The sequence below is a fragment of the Scardinius erythrophthalmus genome (assembly GCF_964197995.2).
Source record: "Scardinius erythrophthalmus genome assembly, chromosome: 12".
In the NCBI taxonomy this organism is placed as follows: domain Eukaryota; kingdom Metazoa; phylum Chordata; class Actinopteri; order Cypriniformes; family Leuciscidae; genus Scardinius; species Scardinius erythrophthalmus.
In genome coordinates, this window is record NC_138232.1 from 11073876 (window position 1) to 11097625 (window position 23750).

General features: G+C 36.0%; 2 protein-coding genes across 2 annotated transcripts; one reads left to right on the forward strand and one right to left on the reverse strand.

Annotated features, from left to right (window-relative positions):
- Nucleotides 1-25: 25 nt before the first annotated feature.
- ruvbl1 (RuvB-like AAA ATPase 1) lies at nt 26-6583 on the reverse strand. Its single transcript, XM_081379902.1, has 11 exons — nt 5942-6583; nt 5517-5603; nt 5308-5440; nt 4044-4195; nt 3851-3940; nt 2742-2891; nt 2596-2659; nt 2298-2496; nt 1088-1190; nt 907-998; nt 26-705 (listed from the first exon to the last, which is right to left on the reverse strand). Exons 1-11 carry the CDS (start codon nt 6080-6082, stop codon nt 546-548), a joined length of 1371 nt encoding a protein of 456 aa, XP_081236028.1. The 5' UTR covers nt 6083-6583; the 3' UTR covers nt 26-545.
- On the forward strand, nt 6570-13722 carry eefsec (eukaryotic elongation factor, selenocysteine-tRNA-specific). Its single transcript, XM_081379887.1, has 7 exons — nt 6570-7131; nt 8864-9071; nt 9275-9371; nt 9799-9963; nt 10565-11194; nt 11905-12061; nt 12956-13722. Exons 1-7 carry the CDS (start codon nt 6834-6836, stop codon nt 13135-13137), a joined length of 1737 nt encoding a protein of 578 aa, XP_081236013.1. The 5' UTR covers nt 6570-6833; the 3' UTR covers nt 13138-13722.
- The last annotated feature ends 10028 nt before the right edge of the window (nt 13723-23750 follow it).

Genomic DNA, 23750 nt, shown 5'->3' on the forward strand with positions numbered 1-23750 from the left:
CATTTCTAAATTAATCTAAAGCATTAACATTGAAATAACAGTAGATTTTATTTGAAGTTATTTAACTAAAATGTCAGTTGTCACAACAGCACAGCTAAACAATATTAGTAGTTTTGAGAGTGAATGCAAAGTCTGATCTTAAGAACATCATAAAATGTATTTTTCTATTTTTATATCCAACCTCCAAATTTGATTTTGTGGAAATTAAATGTCATAATAAAACAAATGAAATGCAAACCTATTTATATGTCACATTACTATCAAAAAATATTTATTTTCGAAACAAAACAAAAAAACAAGGATAATGGAGAACTTGGGGGAAGTGGGGGATAAAATCCAGTTGAAAGAATGTTATTAACGAAGAGACTGTTTTCTTTCCTGTTCTCATTTGATATTTGTGACAAACAACAACTGACACAATTAGGTAAAACAATACAGTAGCCATGGTACATCAAGCCATGGCTTGGTACATCTGTCATACTGTTATAATATCATGACAACCAGTAAATCAAACTATAGCAGGGCGTACAGAGAAAGCGAGAGAGTTATTTCATAAACTTGGTGTGCTGATCTTGTAGGATCTTTGCAGAGGACTTTGCATCATAGAAGAGTTCATTAATTTCTTCCACATGTTCTTTTTCGACTACTTCCCTCCCCTGAACTCGTGCCAACAGATTGGCAGGTGTCAGCAGCTGCACTGCATATCTGCATATCATTTACACAAAGACACACAAGTTAGCCAACATTACATAACCAAATTGTGTCAATTATAAATTCATAATAATGAATAAGTGAGAATGCAGGTAGCAAGGCACAAGTAAATATGAGACAGTTTAATCAAATCTATATTAGTAGGATATAACGTTATGAGTGGTGTGTGTATGTTCTCGTAGTAACAAGTATTACCTGAGTGTAGTCTTAGTACCGATCTCTCCAAGGTGAGATAAAGAATCCTCGCTGATGTTGAGGCCCTCTGTCTGAGCTCGGATCTTTATGATCTATAGAAACATGCAAATTAATGTATACTTCATCTTTTATATATCTTCATTTTTAAGGAGCTTATTTTGACCAAAATGTGTATGCACACCTGTTTCATTTCTTGAGGAGTGTACAGCATAGTTCTGATAATCATGACTCGATCCAGGAGATCCAGTGGAATTCCGTGAGGAGAGCTGATGTCCTCTGTCCCTCTAAAACAGAATTATGCATACCTGTAAACTTGTCGTTGCAAACAGTTGGTCATTAGCGTCATTGTTAATGCACTCGTCTCGCTTGCAGGGGGATCGGGGTTCGAGACCGACTCGGAGCAGGGCTGTTAGAATTGGAGTGTGAGTTTTGGAGGCGGAGCAATGAAGGGGTGTGTTTGTTTGGGTTGATTTCAAATATCAACATTGGCCAACAGCATATTTCAAAAACCACTTACCCCACCTTTAACTAATGAGACCTTATGTAAGGGATAATGTATAGAGAGGCGGTCGTTATAGCAATAACAACCCCGACAGGCTGAACAGGTCTTGAATCAGCCTGAAGGGGTTGTTATTTGCTATAACGACCGCCTCTCTATACATTATCCCGCTTATTACATGGCTACCTACAAAATAAATAAATAATTTGACACAAATTATTGATTTAAAAACGAATGTATTGCTTCCGCCAAAGAAAATAGTCCGTTCCGCGTCCATAGCAACACGCTGTTTTTCATGGCAACGGTCTGTTATACTTCGCAGCGGTCTGTTATCAAGAAATAACAGACCGCATTCTACATTAGAATTCAACTAAGCCATGTAATAATGTAAAGTAATAACTATTGTTCTTTATAATTCTTGCACTTTAATCTGTTTGAAACATTGACATTCTAATCTTAAGGGTTAAGATTGTCGGTTGTCAGGCGTAAAATAATCTAAATGAACAAAATGCTCTCATTACAATTCTCCACCAGATTTACATATAAACTCAAAAACTTGAGTACATGAGCTAAGACCTGATGTGAGATTTGATAGTAGCCACCGCTCGCAACCCTATTGATAAATGGCAAGTAACGATTGTACACCCAAATTTCTGTCGTACGTTCTTTTTAAAAATGAGGGAGAGTAACTTTTTGTTGTGCACTTTGATCTTTGCAGTCCTTTTACATTCACATTACATACAGTAATATTTGAAAAAGCCAAATAGGGGCACTTTAACTAATTGAGCTTTATTGTAAAAGTGTTACCTAAATAAATATCCTACAATTTTACAAAACTGTGACAAAGCTATTTTACTTTAAACATAACCTACGTTTCCCACCAAAAACCCACCTGATGAGGCAGTTTCCTCGATTGGATGCAAACACTACGATGGGAGCGATGGAGCTCTCCAGGGCTCGGTGCAGGTAGGTAAAACACTCAATGTCCAGCATGTGAACTTCATCAATAAACAGAACACCAGGAACCAGCTCTGCCACACCCTGTTCAATGTATTTATTCACAACCTTATTGATCTCTGCTCGCAGTTTATCTGTATACAGAATACACAAACACAAAGAAATGGTTAAACATGACCTCGTTAAAAAATCCTACTAGGATAATCAGTATATACAAATATTAACCATGTTACCTGTGATTTCTGTCTTTTTGGGTTTCATCAGTTGACCCATCATAGAAAGTAAGTCCTGGCCTCCCTAGAAAACACAATACACTGATATTATTAGAATCATGGAGATCCACTTGAAGCTGGATAACATGATGTTTGTGTGCACGTACCTGAGGTCTTGCATTAGCAACATCCAGGTCATGAAGTGTAACATCCTGAATGATCTCTTTCTTCTTGTGAACATCGCCTTTCGGTAGTGGTACATACTCTTCCGCCTCCAAATCAAACTCTGTTGCAAACGTGTCACATCGTCCCTGCCTCTGCAAACCAAAAACAGAAATACTTATGAGTAAACTCAATAAGAGCCTTGAGAGATGCTTGCCACTTATTTACAAGGGAAGTGTATTGCACTTTATCTAATGTGGGATTTTATTTAATAAATATATATATATTTTTAAAACTATATATGTGTATAATACCGTTTAAGTAGTGTTTGGGGTCAGTAAGATTTTTTTTTAAATGTTTTTCAAAGAAATCTCACCATGCTGATCGCACTTTAGTTTAGGGTCCAATTCTCACTATTAACTAGTAAGGTAGTTAAGTTTAGGTATTGGGTATGATTAAGGGATGTAGAATATGGTCATGCAGAATAAGGCATTAATATGCGCTATATAACTACTAATAAACAGCTAATATCCTAGTAATATGCATGCTGATAAGCAACTACTTAATAGTAAGAACTGGACCCTAAAATGGAGTGTTACCACTCACCAATGCTGCAATTATTTGATCAAATATTATTATAAAGTAATATAGATTTTCTATTTTAATATATCTTAAAATGTAATTTATTCCTGTGATGGCAAAGCTGAATTTTCAGCATCATTACTCCAGTCTTCAGTGTCACATGATCCTTCAGAAATCATTCTATTATGCTGATTTGGTGCTCAATAAACTTTTTTTATAATTATTTGCAAACGGTTGTGCTGCTTAATGTTTTTGTGGAAACTGTGATCATTTTTTTCAGGAATCTTTGGTGAATAGAAAGTTCAAAAGAACAGATTAAACATTATAAAAATCTATACTGCCACTTTTGATCAATTTAATAAATCCTTGCTGAATAAAAGCATTACTTTCTTTCAAAAATATGCAAGACAATCTTGTCTTTTATACCGCTGCCAGACTAGTACCTGCCCACCTGCACTGACAAAAGATTACTTCAACATGCCAAGCGCAGATATGGGCCGGAGAGAGAATGGTTAAGCAAATCCGTCCATACCTTGACTGCCCCACTGTTAGCCTCGATGTAGATAACATCACCGACCTCCACTCTCTCCTTCTGCAGACTTTCATAGATACTGGGATCCAGCTGCATAAGCATATCAAACGCAATGAGATATAACATAACTTTAAACAGATGTAAAACAGATGCTGCTTTTTGACATGACAGCAGCACTCTTTCACTTCCTTACCTTCAACTGTTTGGTGCCCTTTGCCGTCTTTAAGCCAATAATGACATGACTGATAGTTTTGCCATAGCCCCCCATTGGGTTCTCCGTCTCACAGGGAGTCAGTTCAGTGACCTCTCCTTCATACACCTCTTTAGTCTCCTTGATACGCAGACCTGAATGCACAAACAAAATAAGAAATTTAGATACAAAAAAAGAACAGAACATGTAAACAATGCTAACTAATTACTAGTGGATCTATCAATACATTCTTAAACACCAACAGAATTTGTTATATGAGTCTATTCACCTGCCCATGCCAGTATATATCTGTCAACGTTTTAATAATGTGTGTGTGCATGCATGCCTATCTTACTAGATCACACAGTCCACATTGTTTCAGATGCATACTGTCGGTCTAATATCAGACTATACCTTTCCATCCACCTAGTTTTATGCAAATTATGGGATATCGCATTTAAAAAAAAACTCTGGATGGAAACAAAGATGCGCATGAATTAAAAAAAATGTGCATAAAAAAACGTATGTACTCAACTCAATTTTTTATTCGATAAGACATGTCCATAGACTACGATGGAAACACATTTACCGAATAAATGCTTCAATGAGCAACAAAAAAACTCACGTGGCTTTGCCTCAACTGAGGATGCAATCGGATAGCTGGACCACCAGCGGATCAGTTTCATTGCACAGCATCTCAAACATTGTTTTAGTTATTATGAAATGCCTGTCCCCAAGTCTGTCATCAAAATATTTTGGTAAAATGGCCTCCCAGAATTGTATCACATGATTACATTTACAAACATCAGGCATCCAAGCACAAGAGAACACAACAGCGTTTATTGCATTTCATCTGCACGCAAGTCATTTATGATGTATGATAAAAAAGCCACAGTGGCTTTGCAGCAACTTCCATTTTTATTAGATATTTTGCGCCAATTTCCCAGGAAGTGACGATTTTGAACACATGGGATGGAAACAGTGCTTTATTCACAAATGTTTTATGCGATATTCCAACTATGCACATAAGTTAAATTTGCAACATAGTATGGAAACATAGCTAGTGAGTGTGAAGAGTTACTAACAAGTTCAAATGTATTTTATGCATTTCACTGTTTTTTTAAATCACATTTTATCTTTACTACTAAAAGTATCTCCTAAAAGAAATGAATAAATGTATTGTATGATGTTTTTACAGGTAATGGTACACGGGTATGTTGTCTACACTTGAAGTAGACAAATATAGGTTCTTTGCACAAGAGCTCACCTATGGCTCTTCTGAAGTTCTCCATCAGCACTTCAGTCTTCTTGATTTCTGATGAATACACTTCACTGCCCACCATAGGACAGAACGGCACTTTATTTCCCAGTTCCTGCGCCATGGCCAATGCTAGAGCAGTCTGTGGGGTACGGAAATAAAATTAATAAACCATAAACACTTTCACATTCAACAGCTGTGAAGCTCTCAGTCCTTACCTTGCCTGTTCCAGGTGGTCCTGCCAGTAAAATAGCTCTGCCAGCCATCTTTTTGGAACGAATCAGCTCTACAATGATGCCACAAGCCTAATAAAAATGTAAGAATTATTATTATTATTTTTTAAGAAACACTTTACAGCTAAACAGGATGTCCTTTATACATTTTAATGTCAAGTGAATGGCAGGAAATTTTTACAAACATTAATAATCTCCAGGATCTGTTATGATCACAACAATATCATATTAGTGAATGTGAAATATGTATTTTATATGGCTCTTCCTGACAAATAAGTTACCATTTATCAGATATTTTGTATTCGTTCTTCACAAATAATCAGTTAAATACAAATTATTAAATTCATTAATCAGCGTAATTAAATCCCCATTCACAAACTGGAAAATGCTGAAATTGATCTCTAGGTTACCTCTCTAGCTGTCTCCTGCCCCACTAGTCCGGACGCGGACTGTTTAGCATTACCGGCCTCATCCAGCCCGAGACCCTTCACATGGCTGTGAGATGCGATGCGCTGCGTCTTCGTTGTGCTTTTCACCTCTTCGATCTTCATGTTTCTTATTTGTTAATTAAACGCTCTAAAACGTGAGTAAAACAACTTCAAGCCTATCTCATGAAAGGCCGTTGAAATCAAACACAAGAGACCCGCGTTTCCATGTGGGTAACCAAGGCGATTTGAGGAAGTACCGCCCCTGAAACGGTTTTAGCCGTTCTTTGTTTCGATTGGTGAATTTGTGGAATATATGCTTAATCATTGGATGCCGCTAACGTCTGTAGACAACTGCGAACACGCCCCTATTTTCCTTTTGTGCTCCGTTTGAAATGTTGTACTGGAACAAAGATAAGCGCTGTAGGTTCCACAAATCTCTTTTTCTGTATGAAGTGTAAATAAACTCCTGATTATATATTAAACATGTTGTAAATTATTTAAACCATTTTACTAGTTAATAAATAATTTTATCCACGAGTTATGTTTCTTTTATAAATAATAATGCTGTGAAGTGGAACCGAGTGTTCCATATGAGTTGAACTGTTTTGTCAGAGATTGTTTTTTGGTAGCGCAGGAAGAACAAATGTCAAATTTCAGAAAAGTTTGCTGAATGCAGTAATGTACTTAGCATGCAATTTAATCTCTCATATCAGAACTAATACGTGAATATTAATAAATTCCACCAAATTAGATCAATTTGGTTAACTGACAGTTTAACATCATTGAGCTGGTTAGGTTGAACCAACAGCGTTGCTGTCAGCAGTTCAAAGTCTGCGCATCCAGTCTTACCCAGTGTTACCCAACAATTCCAGTAATGGCAGATTCCAGTCTTCCTAAAACGCTGAACTTTAACGTCGGTGTCCTCGGCCATGTGGACAGCGGAAAAACCTCTCTCGCCCGGGCGCTGAGCAGCACCGCATCCACAGCAGCCTTCGACAAGAACCCCCAGTCCAAAGAGCGCGGCATCACGCTGGATCTCGGCTTTAGTGCGTTCACGGTGCCCTTACCGGAGCACCTGAGACAGTCCTGCGGGGACAGACTATACGACAGTCTGCAGTTCACACTGGTGGACTGCCCTGGACATGCCTCCCTCATACGCACTATCATCGGGGGTAAGTGGATAACAACGACTTGGTTTATATTAGTTGGGCAAGGGTTACACCAATTAAACCCACAATACCAAACTGCATGTTTACAAGTATGCGTGGATCAATATGTAATTCATGCAAAACAAAGCAATGCACTACACGTCTTTTAATTTCTAGTATGATTACTATAATTAGTAGAAGAAAAGCAACCTGTCAGGGCATTTTAAACTTGGTCCAGCACTACCACTTTTGACCAATAGGTGGTGTGTGTGTGTTATTTTGAAGAGATCACATTAACCCTGTAGAGACTGACATATAACAATACATAAGTAAAATCAATTTTAAATAGGCTAGAACAGAAAACCTTCAGAAACAAATATAGAAAAGAAAACCAAATATGCTGTGTGTCATATTTGATACATCTTTAATGGTATAGCAAGATTGCAGATGTTGTTATTTATATGTTAAGTAAGAATAAATTCGGGTAGATCTCACCAGACTACATGCATATAAATAAATATAACAGTACTTGCATATAAATGTCAATTAACACCATCTCTCCCAATCATATGTGTAAGTAAGATGATATGTAATGCTTAGTTTTATGATCAAAGCTCTGTAGTTTTAATTGTGGGGGACCAACACATAATGCAATTCTGTACAATGTTGATTGAGAGATAAATAAATGCTCCTCAAAAATCTGTTGTATTAAATTTGATACTTACTTTTTTTAAAGAAAAAAATCATGCTAAAATGTATGTAAGATTAATCAAGTAAAACTAAGTTTCTTTAGTCCAGTAAATGTCAGTTTTGAAATATTAATTACAATCTAAAAGTTATTCTTATATTTACTTTGTAGAAATTTCCCAGAAAAAAGACATGAACCACGACCTGAAGGCCTTTTACTTGATTAAAAATTATGAACTATCAATTAGATTGCAGAGGGCATCTAGTACATCAGGTACGACAGTTTTTCCAACAAAGTTATAATAATGTTGGAAATTTAGAGGCACTAGAAATTCATGGATCAAAAATGATACCATACACTTTATAGGGTTAAAACAAGCTCTCAAATCAAAAGACAAATATGCTTTTAATGACAGACTTGTAATATCTACATAGATTAAATAGCATGAGAACACCTTTTAAAATTACACCAAAGAACAACATCATTTTTCTGATCATGATCAGATTTTGTCATTTAATGCATTTCAAAATGATACAACAGAATTTAGTGATTAATCACATCTATTTGCTAACCTAGGTAGTCGTGGGTACAATACATGCTTTCGAGATTCCTCTATACTAAAAAAAGTAGCTTACATGACTTGTTTTCTTGCACACACACTCTCATATGTAATATGAGGGATTTATGAAGGAATATATGATTTGGAGAAACAATGTATAGAGGGACCAAACAAACTCAAGAGATCTCAAGTGTAGTGGGAAAGTCTAGTGTAATTGCATTGATGGCGTGTGTGTGTGTGTGCATTTATGTCACATGTGGTTGATTAAGGCGGAAGGGGGCTGTTCAGGGCTCCAGCTTGACTTCCTCTCTCCCCCAGAGGGGATCTCTCAGGAAAGAATGAGTGCCAGAGAGAGGGAGAGAAAAAGAGGGAAAGGAAAGGCAATAGCCTGGTCTCCTGCCTCTATTATTTTTGGTCTCTTTTTCTGTCTTGCAGTGATGACTTCACTCTGTTATGTTTGTCATTGTTGAACTTATATGTTTTACTCTCATCTGTGTACTTGCATTCAGGTGCTCAGATCATTGATCTGATGATATTGGTGGTTGACGTTGTGAAAGGTATGCAGACACAAACAGCAGAGTGCCTTTTGATTGGTCAGCTGACCTGCTCCCGCATGATCGTCATACTCAACAAAACAGACATGTTGCCTAGTGACAAGAAACAGGCGGCTATTGACAAAATGACCAAGAGGATGCACAAAACTCTCGAGAACACAAGGTAGACACCGTCAACTTAAGCACGTTTCACTATATATTCTATATACATTTTGCCAGCTCTACTCTTCTAAATGCAACTAAGGCATGATGATATTAAGATATTATAAACATTACCATCGTGATGTAAATCTGCTTTAAAAACAATTTGTATTGTAAAAAGTGCCATACAAATAAAACTGACTTGATTTATTTTTTGCTTGTCAGATTTAAAGATTGTCCTATAATTGCTGTGGCAGCAAAGCCAGGTGGTCCTGAGGCCCCGGATACAGACGAGCCACAGGGGATAACTGAACTCATAGATGTGAGTTAGTGGGGGTGTTGTCACAGCACTGATTAAAAATCCAAAAATCGGAGACCACTTTTACATTTTGTAAATCGTTTTATAAATTGAAAATGCCTATATAAATAAAAGGTGTGATGTAAAAGAAGTTTAAAATCCTTTAAGATATATATAGAACACTGGATCAAATTTATGCAAATTTGTGACACTGACCATGATGACAGATAACAGATTTCTTTTTTTCCATTGATACGTGCTAGATTTTTGTTTTTGGAACATTGTCAAATCATGCTGGATAACATTTTTAGCACAAACTAGTTTATACTAGCTTGAGTGGATGTTATCATTATAGTTAAAGGGTGATTTTATGTCTCAGGCTTTTTGTTATTACTGTATTTTTGAAAGGTATGGACCATATTTTTGAGGTTGTCTCTGATTATGTGTTTAGTTGTTGAAGGCCCAGGCCTTCCTTCCTCGTAGAGATCCGTCAGGTTCCCTCCTCATGGCTGTAGATCACTGCTTCTCCATCCGTGGCCAGGGAACAGTCATTACTGGCACCATCTTACAAGGGTCACTCAGTGTCAATGAGACTGTGGAGATACCAGCCTTAAAGGTACTTATCTACACACAACAATACATACATTACAGTTAAAAAGTTTTGGGATGAGTGAGGGTTTTTTTTTTTTTTTAAGAAAGATTTCTATTTCAAATAATTGCTGTTCTTTTGTAAGTTCTAAATAGTATGTTCTGAACTTACTATTCATCAAAGTATCACAGTTTTTACAAGCACAACCATTTTCAACATTAATAATAATAAGAAATGTTTCTAGAGCAGCAAATCAGCATATTAGAATGATTTCTGAAGGATCATGTGACACGGAAGACTGAAGACTGAAAATTCAGCTTTGCCATTATAGGAATAAATTACATTTCAAAAATATATTACAACAGAGAAATATTTCACAATATTACTGTTTTTACTGTCAGGCTTGGACTTCTTTCAAAGACTTGAAAAAATTTTACCGACCGCAAACTTTTGAACACTTGTATATGTACACATGCATTGCAAACTGCACAAATTGCATTATAAAAGATTCTTATCTTTTTTTTTTTTTCAAATGATCAATTTCACAATCATAGGTGAACAAATATTTTGCAACATTGTGTCTTGACATGATCAGCTCCTTATTTCTTTCTCTTTTTTTATTCATTAGGTAACTCGCAAGGTCAAATCTGTGCAGATGTTTCGTAAGCCAGTTCCTAGTGCTATGCAAGGGGATCGGGTTGGCGTGTGTGTGACACAGTTTGACCCAAAACTGTTAGAACGGGGTGTAATATGCACACCAGGTTCATTGCAAACTCTTTACGCTGCAATTATATCCGTCCAAAAGATTGAATACTATCGCGGAGCACTTAGCAGCCGTGCAAAGTTTCACATCACCGTTGGACATGAAACCGTTATGGCGCGTATCTCATTCTTCAATCGAGTGCTTCCTGGCAAAGAAAATGGAGAGTGTAGACCCACCTCTCAAGAGCAGAGTGCAAGCTCTTTCTCATTTGATTGGGAGTTTCACCACCTGGATGAGTTTTTGACTGGTCAGGCGGAAGGAAGGAGAGGGGAACCACAGCAATGGGCTTTACTTGAGTTTGAACGACCGGTCACATGTCCACCACTTTGCTTAGTGATTGGGTCACGACTGGACTCAGATATCCATGGTAACACATGCAGGCTTGCCTTCCACGGAAAGCTTTTGGAAGGGTTTGAGGACAAAAACTACACAGAGACAGCACTGCCTCGACTCAAAATCAGCAAAGATAAGGAGAAAGAAGGATCAGTGGAACGGGTAACTACAAATATTTATATATTGATAATGTATAAATGTGAAATTACACATACACAGACTACCGTTCAAGGTTTGAGATCAGTACATTTTTAATAAAGAGATTAACACTTTTGTTAAGAAAAGATTCATTAAATTGCTGCTAAAAGCTGTTATTTTAAATTTTCTATTCATCAAAGAATCCTGAAAATCAAGGTTTCCACAAAGATATCAAGCAGCACAACTGTTCAGCATTGATAATCATTATAATAATAAATATTACTTGAGCGTCAAATCAGCATATTAGAATGATTTCACTGATTTCATCATGTGACAGTGAAGACTGGAGTAATGCTGAAAATTCAGCTTTGCCATCACAGGAATAAATTACATCTTAAAATATATTAAAAATAGAAAACAGTTATTTTAAATTGTAATTATTTCACAATATTACACAGTTTTTACTGTATTTTTCATCAAATAAATGCAGCCTTGGTATGAGACTTCTTTGAAAAATATTATAATCTTTACCGACCACAGACTTTTGAATGGTAATGTATATAATATACATGATTTCATAGTATAATTGATTTCACTATATTTGGGGTCAGATATTGTTTGATTTTGTTCCTACACAATTCTTTCTAATTTTATTCATTTATTTGACTTTTTACAGTCTTTTGAGCACCTTGTGTACTCTGGCTCTAGCTCATCAGTTTTTTATCTTTGGTCAGGTGACAGATGACTACACTGTGATTGGTCGAAACCTGTTTAAGAAGGAGACGAACCTTCAGCTGTTTGTGGGTTTAAAAGTTACGCTGTCGACGGGAGAAACGGGGTCCATTGAAGGTGGCTTCGGCCAGAGTGGCAAGATCAAAATCCGAATACCAGGTAATCAAAGACAAATACACTCTTATTTACTCTCCCTAACTTTTTCTTGGCCTCTTTTTTTCCTCCTTCCTCTATGTTTCTTGTCAGGGGACTTATTTTTTTTTACATCCATGCACTCATTCATTCATTCAAGACAGCATATACACAAAAGCTGCTCTCATATAAAGTTACACACAGCAAAAATGCACGCTATATCTTAAATATATGTGCAAAAAAACATACATCCTTTTCCTGACCCTCAAGGCTCTCTTGTGTTGGTAGACCTCAGCCACACAAATATACATGCGCACACACACACACACACACCTCTCTTCAGGCTCAATGAATTTAGTAGAATGAATGTATCCATAACCACACTGGAAAGGATGTTTAGTTTTTTTGTACTGTACTTACCTTCAATTTTTGTCTAGTTTGAAAAAAAGAGAGTTTATAAGTCATTTATGTTAGTTGAAATAAAATAAAATATAAATATTAGTTGAAAAATTAAAGCTAAACGAAAATTAGAAATGTTGCCTTGGGATTAAACTGAAATACATTTAAGTCGAAGCACTAAAATTAATAACTGGAAATAAAAAAAAAATGAAAACGAACTAAAACTGAAATAAAAAATAAACCTAAATAGCAACATTTAACAATAATAATAAAATGACAAAAACACAATCTTATTGATTTTTTTAAAAAATAAAACTAAAATAAAAACTAAAATAACACTGAAATAAGTCAATCCAGATTTTTTTATTAAATTTCTACATTTTGATTGACGCAGCAGTTAATTCGTGTTTAAAACTTTAATGGTCATATGATCAATGTATCAATCCAAAACATGAGGATCTAGTATCTTTGTATGTCCCTTGTCCACGAATGCCTGTTCTTTCTTTCTTTCTCTTCTGTTAGAGGGGCTGAAAGAAGAAACCAAGCAGCTTCTGTGCTCTTCATCTAAGAAGAAGGGGAAGGGTGGGGCCAAAAATGAATCCTCCAAATCTGAGGAAACCAAGCTTGACGCTCAGCCAGTTACCATACACTTAAACTTCAAACGCTACATATATGATCCCCACAAAAAGATGGTGCAGTCCTGACCCTCAGTTCGATCATTCCCTATAAGAGCTGAAAAGCGGACAGGAAAAACAGACACAACTAAAGTCTGGGATATGGAGTGGGAAACTTCTTGTACATGTTTTTTTGTGTGCAGAGTTTCTATTCTGTTATTTGGCATTTTTATTATTCCTTCAAATATGGAATAATAAAAATGAACTAAAAAGAAAACATGGAATATTCCTTCAAAACACATCATTACCTTACTAATAAGTGCTGTTATGTGACTGCTAATAAAACAACTCTATTAGCTAAACTGCTTTAGTTGCAATGAACTATTTTTTTGTGATTAACATTTCGTTTGCAAGAGTGTGTGGGACATGTTTATGCATCTTTGAGCTTGGCATATTGAGAGTGGTTGGGATGTTGCTTAAGGGCAGAAAGCATTGTGAGTATAGGCAAATATTTCCGTTGTTTCCACACACCCCACCTCCAGTTACTCTAAATGTATAAATATCCATTTTTAATTTCCAATGTTTGTTTGTTTGTGCAAATGTAGGCCTGCTTGTGAATGCGTGTTTCTGCGTGTTTCACACACACACACACACACACACACACACACACACACACACACACACACACACAAAAAAAGAAAAAAAAACTATATTTAACCTTTTAGCTTTTTTATGACCACAATAAGTCTTATCATTGTTTACCGATTTGCTTCACAGATTTGCATAGATTCCATTGCAGCAACTCGGGGGAATCTGTAGTCAAATTCATTCTTAATTTGCGAGTATACAAAAAGCAACTGTACTAAAATATTAAATGCCACCTGTGTTGATATACTTCCCTGTTTTTACCTGACATTGCAGGTAAGAACAAAGCCTTTATTTGTTATTCATTATAATTGCTAATAACGACTTTTAAAGAAGTGCATTCATAGGTTACTGCCTATCACTCTCATTCTCTTACGCACAATTTCTTTGACTAGCAAATGTGCTGTCATTTATTCCAACAGGAAGATTTGTTGATCTAACTGAATAAAAGCTTTTATATATACAATTTGTATGGATCCTTTGGCCATACATTAACCTCTAAAGGAAGGATTTTATTCCAAAATGTGGAACACAAAAGGAGATGTTTTGCAGAATGTCAAGGTTGCTCTTTTCCACACCGCGGTCCAAAAAAGTAGTCTACACAATTTACTATAGCTTATTCTCTGAAAATGTTCCCCTCCATATTGGCTTTTAAATCACATTCATATTTAAACCCACCAGTCACTCTGCAAAACATTTATTTTCTGTGTTGCACAGAAGAAAGAAAATAAAACCGGTCACAAACATCATGACAGAGAGTAAATGATAGAATTTAGAATTTATATTTTTAGGTGAATTAATCCTTTATTGTCCAACTATTAATTTTATGTTCCATTCCTAATGATGGATGTAGACATTTAACATTTTAAAAGACAAACAAATGTGTCATATCTCCCTTTCTTTTATTTGTCTTTCAGCTCTGAGAAAATCGGTTGCAGTTTTAGCAATTCAGTCTCTTTATGATATTCTTAGAAGATTTTGTGATTATAAACTACCATTCAAAAGTTTGAGGTCAGTAAGATTTTTTAAAGAAATGTATTATTTTATTCAGCAAGAACGAATTAAATTTATCAAAAGTGACAGTAAAGACATTTTAAAAAATTCTGAAAAGAATCAAAAAAGTATCATGGTTTCCACAAATATATTAAGCAGCACAACTGTTTTCAACTATAATAAAAAGAAATGTTTCTTGAGCAGCAAATCAGAATTTTTCTGAATAGAATGATTTCTGAAGGATTATGTGACACTGAAGACTGGAAAAAAAAAAAAAAAAAAAAAAAAAAATATATATATATATATATATATATATATATATATATATATATATATATATATATATAAATTGTAATAATAATTGTAATAATTTTACTGTATTTTTTTATCAAATAAATGTAGCTGTGGTAAGCACAAGATAATTCTTTAAAAAAAAAAAAAACATTCTTACCTATCTCAAACTTTTGAACTGTATGCCAGAACAATTGCCCGATGCAGTCTGCTGACTGATTTCTCCTTTGTAAGGATCAGAAGTGTGTTGTGTGTGTGTTTTACTGTGCATTAATATTAATGAGGCCAAGTTCAATTTCTCTGATTAATTACAGCAGGAAAGAGACAGAACACTTAGTTAAACACTGCAGGCAATAGAACTCTGTGAGTCTAACACAACATGGCTTTCATGCCATGTTCGGCCTGATCATTGACTCAAGAGAAGTTTAAACACACACACATGCTGTCTTTTACTGTCTTTTCCCCTTCAGTGACTCAGATAGGAATCTAAGTCTTTTATTTTGTGTGTGAGTGCTTGCATGTACAAGCCTTTGATATGACAGCTTGAGTCTGTTAACCTCTCTAATCAGGGTCCTTCATCAGAAAGGTCTTTCAGAGTGCCTGTTTAAAATTCATAAATTGAAAGAGAAGGGAGAAGAGGGACTGAAAAAGGGGAATAGAGAAAAAAGGAAATAAAAACATAAGATTTTCCCATGAGGTTGAAGCTGCAGATTGTCTCCTTCCTGATCCCTGGACCTGCACTGATCTTGAGATGAGCCCAAAGAGAGGTAAAGTCACGCTCGGTGTTTGAGTTACCACTACCATTAACATTATCGGCTTCATCAGCACGGGCAGTTGGCATTTGTGTTTGTACGTTTTTAATTATATTCTTTGATCTCATGGATTGTTTCCTTACAGAGTATTTTCTCTCCCTCCTAAAGCGCGCTAATGTCTGTGTGGACACTGCAATACCACCTGTTTACACATAGAGGGCAGTAGTATCCCCAGAGTCAGGCAAAATAGTCATTCATTTTAGTTCATCCAAAAATAAATTCTGTCATTATTTACTCACTCTCATGTAGTTCCAAACCGTATGACTTTCGTTCATCTTCGTATCACAAATGAAGATATTTTTAATAAAATATTAGAGATTTCTGTCCCTCCATGCTTCAGTCCCATTTTGATGCTTCATAAAGATCATAAAGAGATCGTAAAACTAATCCATATGAATTGAGCAGTTTAGTCCAAATAAAAGAGGCATGATCGCTCTATGATGAACAGATTGAATTTTGACTTTTATTCACATATAAACACTGATCATCCGTACTTGCTTGACGCGTGAGAACAAACCTCATTGGTTCTTGCTGAAGCTCAAACGTGCTGCGTAACATGAGAATGAACCTCATTGGTTCTTGCTGAAGCTCAAACGTGCTGCGTAACACGAGAATGAACCTCATTGGTTCTTGCGGAAACTCAAACGTGCTGCGTAACACGAGAATGAACCTCATTGGTTCTTGCGGAAACTCAAACGTGCTGCGTAACATGAGAATGAACCTCATTGGTTCTTGCGGAAACTCAAACGTGCTGCGTAACATGAGAATGAACCTCATTGGTTCTTGCTGAAGCTCAAACGTGCTGCGTAACATGAGAATGAACCTCATTGGTTCTTGCGGAAACTCAAACGTGCTGCGTAACACGAGAATGAACCTCATTGGTTCTTGCTGAAGCTCAAACGTGCTGCGTAACACGAGAATGAACCTCATTGGTTCTTGCTGAAGCTCAAACGTGCTGCGTAACATGAGAATGAACCTCATTGGTTCTTGCTGAAGCTCAAACGTGCTGCGTAACATGAGAATGAACCTCATTGGTTCTTGCGGAAACTCAAACGTGCTGCGTAACATGAGAATGAACCTCATTGGTTCTTGCGGAAACTCAAACGTGCTGCGTAACATGAGAATGAACCTCATTGGTTCTTGCTGAAGCTCAAACGTGCTGCGTAACACGAGAATGAACCTCATTGGTTCTTGCTGAAGATCAAACGTGCTGCGTAACATGAGAATGAACCTCATTGGTTCTTGCGGAAACTCAAACGTGCTGCGTAACATGAGAATGAACCTCATTGGTTCTTGCTGAAGCTCAAACGTGCTGCGTAACATGAGAATGAACCTCATTGGTTCTTGCGGAAACTCAAACGTGCTGCGTAACATGAGAATGAACCTCATTGGTTCTTACTGACGCTCAAACGTGCTGCGTAACATGAGAATGAACCTCATTGGTTCTTGCTGAAGCTCAAACGTGCTGCGTAACACACTAGAATGAACCTCATTGGTTCTTGCTGAAGCTCAAACGTGCTGCGTAACACGAGAATGAACCTCATTGGTTCTTGCGGAAACTCAAACGTGCTGCGTAACACGAGAATGAACCTCATTGGTTCTTGCTGAAGCTCAAACGTGCTGCGTAACATGAGAATGAACCTCATTGGTTCTTGCTGAAGCTCAAACGTGCTGCGTAACACGAGAATGAACCTCATTGGTTCTTGCGGAAACTCAAACGTGCTGCGTAACACGAGAATGAACCTCATTGGTTCTTGCTGAAGCTCAAACGTGCTGCGTAACACGAGAATGAACCTCATTGGTTCTTGCTGAAGCTCAAACGTGCTGCGTAACACGAGAATGAACCTCATTGGTTCTTGCTGAAGATCAAACGTGCTGCGTAACATGAGAATGAACCTCATTGGTTCTTGCGGAAACTCAAACGTGCTGCGTAACATGAGAATGAACCTCATTGGTTCTTGCTGAAGCTCAAACGTGCTGCGTAACATGAGAATGAACCTCATTGGTTCTTGCTGAAGCTCAAACGTGCTGCGTAACATGAGAATGAACCTCATTGGTTCTTGCGGAAACTCAAACGTGCTGCGTAACATGAGAATGAACCTCATTGGTTCTTACTGACGCTCAAACGTGCTGCGTAACATGAGAATGAACCTCATTGGTTCTTGCTGAAGCTCAAACGTGCTGCGTAACATGAGAATGAACCTCATTGGTTCTTGCGGAAACTCAAACGTGCTGCGTAACACACTAGAATGAACCTCATTGGTTCTCGCACATCAACTAAGCATGCTTGAGCTTCCGTTTACCAACTGATGTGTGTGTTGATGAATGTGAGAGTGAGTAAATGATGACAGAATTTAAATGTTTGGGTGAACCCTTTAATTACAGTTTCTCATACTTTTAAAAAACAAAACAAAACAAAACTACCCCTAACTCTGCCACTTAATTTGTGCCATTTGTGCCACGGCCATGGATACTGTAAAAGTTGCAGTGTACTGAACAGAAGTGAACTATCTCTACGTGACCAGATTAGGTATACTTCGGTGAGAACTTAGGACAGTAAGTAACCAACTATACCACCTTGTAACCACCCAGAGAACTATAGCAACATCATAATCAAGAGTTTTGTGCTGGGAAGCAGTTTTGTTCTGAAAAAATAAACACATGGGTACAAATTCTCAAGTGTCTTCATATTGCCCAGCTTATAACTGATCGATCATTATATTACATGATATATTAAGTTTATTCAAATTATTATATTGTAATGTGTGTGTTTTAGTGATCTAAACCTGATAAAATCTCCCAAAATCACCTTTTGAGGACATTCTCATTTGTAAAAACAGTATAAAAATAAAGTAAATAAGGTTTTTTTTAATATGTAAAAATGTTGAAAGTTTTCTGTAATCGATAGGGTCTTGGTTTGGTTAAAGTATTCATAACTAGCTGTATATAAAAACAATAGAAGTCTGTGCAATTTCCCATAGCTAAAGTCGTACATGGTACAATTTTTGATGTACAAGCTCACAGGGGATTTTTTTTTTTTTTTTTTTTTTTTTTTTTCTAATCATAGATGCTCCTATGGTTGCGGCTCGCATTGTGTGATAGAAATTACGAAAAAGTAAAATGCGTGTATGTAAATATATATACAGTATATGTATATATGCCTATTTAAAATTCATGATTCATATAAACATATTTCTTATTTGGTTAATTATGCAATTACGATCTTAGATGCCATGAAATCAATCTGTTTAGTCTTGATTTGTAATGGCACACAGTTGTCAAAATGCATCAGTTGTTTTCTACATAGAGGTTTTAAGATCTCAGAGAATCAATCAGTTCTACAATTGAGCAAAAAACATCAATCCATCTATAAATCAATGGACTACTGCTAGAGACCTCTGTACTAATCACATCATTTCCTTTAACTGGGCTTTTAGCTGAATCTAGTGTCCCTGGATTTAATAGATTTACTGGGTGAACCAAAAGTTTAGTGCATTTTACAGACCTGTACAATTCCATACACACTCAGAGTTACAGGGAGGGAATATATATATAGGGAATTACATTTTTATTGAGATATTACTGACCGCGGACATGACATTTGAGGTTCACTTTTGCAGGAATTATGTTACATGAACATATTTTATTTAGGCGTTATTAAAGCCTGCAATGGAAGTGATTTGAGGCTGAGAAACCGTAAGCTGCTCACTTGCTCACACATACATATATCACGTTTCCCTGTGAGCTGAAGTCTGTTGTCTTCACAGAGTCATAAAGTAACACACTCTTATAGTATAAGGGTTCACGTCCACACAAAAACCAGTCATGTTACACATGCATTCAAGAGGTGCTTTGCTCCGGTACATTATCCCACTTTCCATCCTTTCTTCTGATGCACTTTATCTTGACGCCCCTTTGTTCTATCTCACCTATTCTGTTTGGGCCTTTATGTCCATACAATCATTAATCCACACCCCCTTTCTCTTGTTTTCTTTTTCTTTGTTCTGCTCTTTTCTTCCAGGTCAGGAAGACAATGCATCTACTGAAGAATTTAGCTTTGTCACACAGGTATATTATGCATTATTTGTATGTCTAAAATAGATCATTCAAAGCTTCTGAGTCTAAAAAGACATTTGAAAGAATATGAGTAGATGCAAAAGTCATTTTTTAGATGTGTTCCGCCAATAAGTGTTAAAGGCTAAAGATTGTGACCTTTGCCCTTTGAGGTTTGCATGCAATTGTTTAGGAGTGCATCAAACTGTCATTTTTAGTTTTGTGATCAATTTGTCGACACAAGTGAAAGAAACTTCAATATGCAGAGGTCATTCTGTTTTGAACAGTTCAGGTTACGCTCCTTCACTGTCCGGCTCATTGGACCAATTAGCAGGGCGGTAAAAGCCTCCCACATCCCTTACTGAAGAGACTAATAAAATTAGCAGGCCCTCCATCTTATCTTTGAACGATAAACAGCCAACTATTAGATTACAGCTATTAAATTAGATACAGTCTCTAAAATAACCAATTACCTGAATGTAAGTGTGGGATGGGTAAAATGAGGTAAACTAGTGTGTGTGCATGGAGTGGGATGGTTCCATTTGCGTATCCGAAAAAACGTGTTCTGTTTAATCGCTTGAATTAGTTTGATAACATTATAACGTTACATTACAATAACGGAGCAGAATAACCATCAACCTCCCCATTCAAACCTCTTTGCCCCTGTTTCACCTTACACATTATTTTTATTAAAAAAATATATATATTTTGATTTTTATTAATTGTAAAATTTTACAAAACATTTTTGTACATTTAGTGTACACTAAAAACCTTATTAAAAACACTTATTACATAGCTTGGTTGAATTCCAATGTAGAATGCGGTCTGTTATTTCTTGATAACAGACCGCTGCGAATAGACTGTAAAAAATAGCCTATAACACACCGTTGCCATGAAAAACAGAGCGTTGCTATGGACGCGGAACGGACTATTTTCTTTTAGCGGAAGCAATGCAATCGTTTTTAAATCAATAAACTCCTTTTTAAATCAATATTTTGTGTCAAATTATTTCTTTATTTTGTAGGTAGCCATGTAATAATCGGGATATATGTATGTGTGAGCAAGTGAGCAGCTTGCGTTTCAATATGTTTGCTAATTACAGTTGATGTTCTAATGACCCAGCTGTCACTCAATACATCTCTCAGGTTTCTGTAGCAATGTGAGTCCTATTCTACCCATAAGCCTCTGGGCTTTTTAAATCACAACAATAAAAACACAATAGCAACTCACTAAAAGAGCCGGCTTTGTCTAGTCCAAAAAGTTTCTTTCTTTCTTTCTTTCTTTCTTTCTTTCTTTCTTTCTTTCTTTCTTTCTTTCTTTCTTTCTTTCTTTCTTTCTTTCTTTCTTTCTTTCTTTCTTTCTTTCTTTCTTTCTTTCTTTCTTTCTTTCTTTCTTTCTTTCTTTCTTTCTTTCTTTCTTTCTTTCTTTCTTTCTTTCTCGACTCTGTTTCATTCTGTCTCTGCACATTTTACAAATATTTGTCAGTCAGCCAACTTATCTTAAATCTATAGTCGGCCAGCTCTCTGCATGCTCTTTTTTTCTTTCTCTTTTGCCTTTTTTCTTTCCCTTTATTGCTCTATCCATGATGTTTTTGTGTACTTGTTTCATCTTATCTTTCTAATTGGCTTCATGTTTGTTTGTTATCTATCATGTTCATTTCTCATTCTTTTTTTATTGTAGAGTTCCTCTTTGAGAAAATGATTCATCTTTAGCATCACAATAAGGATTTGAAATGGGTGAAATGCACTCTATGAAATAAATCTATATAAATTTTGATCATGAATGGCCATTGACTGAATTTTGTATCAAATTAATAAGTAATGTATTTCTATGTATTTCATTAGACGTAAACATTTACAGTGCTAGCTTAGTTTGGGATCGAATTCTATAGTAAGTTCAGTTTTTATTAGGCCTCGCATCATTTGACCACAGGCTCTTGATTTAACGGGTATGTCTTTATTTCCTGCTGTTGAGTCAGATAACTTTGAACAGTGTATTTAGACTAAATCCCCTCCTGCCTCCGGCCTACTTTCCTGCCTCTAAGGTTTCTCTCAGGACAAAACCACTAGGACAGGGAAAATAAAAGAGTGGAGAAAGAGAGGAGGGAAAGAGAAGCAAGCAGATCTGTTACCCCGTTCCAGGAGGATGACAGTAAAACACTCATATATAACCACACAAGCTGTCCCCGGAGAGGGGAACTGAGCACTCGCAGTTGGTTTGTCATTTAAAATAAGTGATTGTTCTGAGTCAGAGGATGAATTAATTTACCTGCTAAACAGGAAGATACGGAGGAGAAAAGAAAAGAAAAGAAAGGGGTTGAATGCTGCTTGGCCTGTGTTAAATGGGAGGGTTCTGCTGTGTCCTAGTTTCAGACAGAATGTTTGCAAACAGCTACATCTGTTAGGTCAGATTGAACAAACATACCATGCTAATGTTGTTAACATACACAACCGTTCAAAAGTTTTAGATTGGTAAGATGTTTTTAAAAGAAGTCTTTTCTGCTCACCAGGGGCTGCATTTATTTGATCAAAATACAGTAATATTTTAAAAATGTATTACAATTCCAAATGACTGTTTTCTATATTGATATATTTTCAAACTTATTTATTCCTGTGATGGCAAAGCTGAATTTTCAGCATCAATACTCCAGTCTTCAGTGTCACATGATCCTTCAGAAATCAAGAAACGCTCAAGAAACATTTGTGATTAATGTTGAAAACACTGCTTAATGTTCATGTGATACATTTTTTCATGATTCTTTGATGAACAGAAAGTTCAAAAGAACTACATTTATCGAAAATGTATTTTTTTGCAATATGTAAAAGGCTTTAGTGTCACTTTTGATCCATTTAATACATCCTTGCTGAATGTAAGTATTCATTTCTTTCAAACAGCAACCAAAAAATCTTACTGAACCCATACATTTGAACGGTATTGTATATCCTGGTCTGAGATCTCATGAGTCCTTTAGCCTGACAATAGTATGGATAAGTTATAGAGAAACAGAGATTTAGGGTATTGATACGGAGGGACATGAGAAACATGGTGTGATGAGATAGAAAGACATATGAAAGAATGATATCTGGCCAAGATGACTGAAGAATCTGAGATACAATCTCTTTTAGAGTTGGCCTCATATCCCATGGATATTTACTCTGGCATAGAAAATAAATAATGCAAACCTTGCATTTTGGTGCCTTATAAAACTGAACTTAAAAACCAGTAGTCAGGTTTTTTCAATCTTATTAAATAATAAATTAGAATTAGTTAATTTGAAATTTACCACATCAAACACATTTTAGGTTACACAAGAAAAATATTACATTGTATGAGAGAATTTTACAGTTGATTTAAAGTGTTGTATACATGTTAAAGACAGCCAGTGATTATTATAAAACATTTGTCATATATTTTTTAATTTAGATGAATAAATAAAACATATATAAGATACTCAATGCATATATAGTACATATAAAATGCAGTCTATAAATCAATACTTTTGATATAATATGTATGCAGTATCTTCTATTTACTCCTTAATTATTTCTACTTACTTACCGTAGTAGTCCTATATGTGCTCCATTGTCTTGGCTTGTTTCATATTATTCATAGTTAGTCTGATAACTTTTGTAACGTATTGGAATCTGGGGATAAATGACAAGGCTGTTCTTGACCAGGCCTCAAAAAAAAAAAAACTTTCTCTGCTCTATCATCCCTCCATTTTCTCCTGCTTTTAGTCCAGTCAGCATGCTGATAAGCTCTTGTCTCGGTGTGTAAAGGTGTGTAAGGCCACCGGTGTGTCTTGGATTGTTTATATATGTTTGTAAAATAGCATCTCCACAACAGTATTTAATAATGTTTTTGCATATAAGGGAAGGACTCACATACAAAATAACATTGTGTTTAAAT

Coding starts and splice junctions, on each gene's coding strand:
- ruvbl1 (XM_081379902.1), bottom strand. CDS start 6,082: ATGAAGATCGAAGAGGTGAAAAGCACAACGAAGACGCAGCGCATCGCA. Junction 4,196..5,307: donor GAACTTCAGAAGAGCCATAG/GTGAGCTCTTGT, acceptor TTGTGCATTCAG/GTCTGCGTATCAAGGAGACT. Junction 706..906: donor GGTACTAAGACTACACTCAG/GTAATACTTGTT, acceptor AATGATATGCAG/ATATGCAGTGCAGCTGCTGA.
- eefsec (XM_081379887.1), top strand. CDS start 6,834: ATGGCAGATTCCAGTCTTCCTAAAACGCTGAACTTTAACGTCGGTGTC. Junction 7,132..8,863: donor CATACGCACTATCATCGGGG/GTAAGTGGATAA, acceptor ACTTGCATTCAG/GTGCTCAGATCATTGATCTG. Junction 9,964..10,564: donor TGGAGATACCAGCCTTAAAG/GTACTTATCTAC, acceptor TTTATTCATTAG/GTAACTCGCAAGGTCAAATC.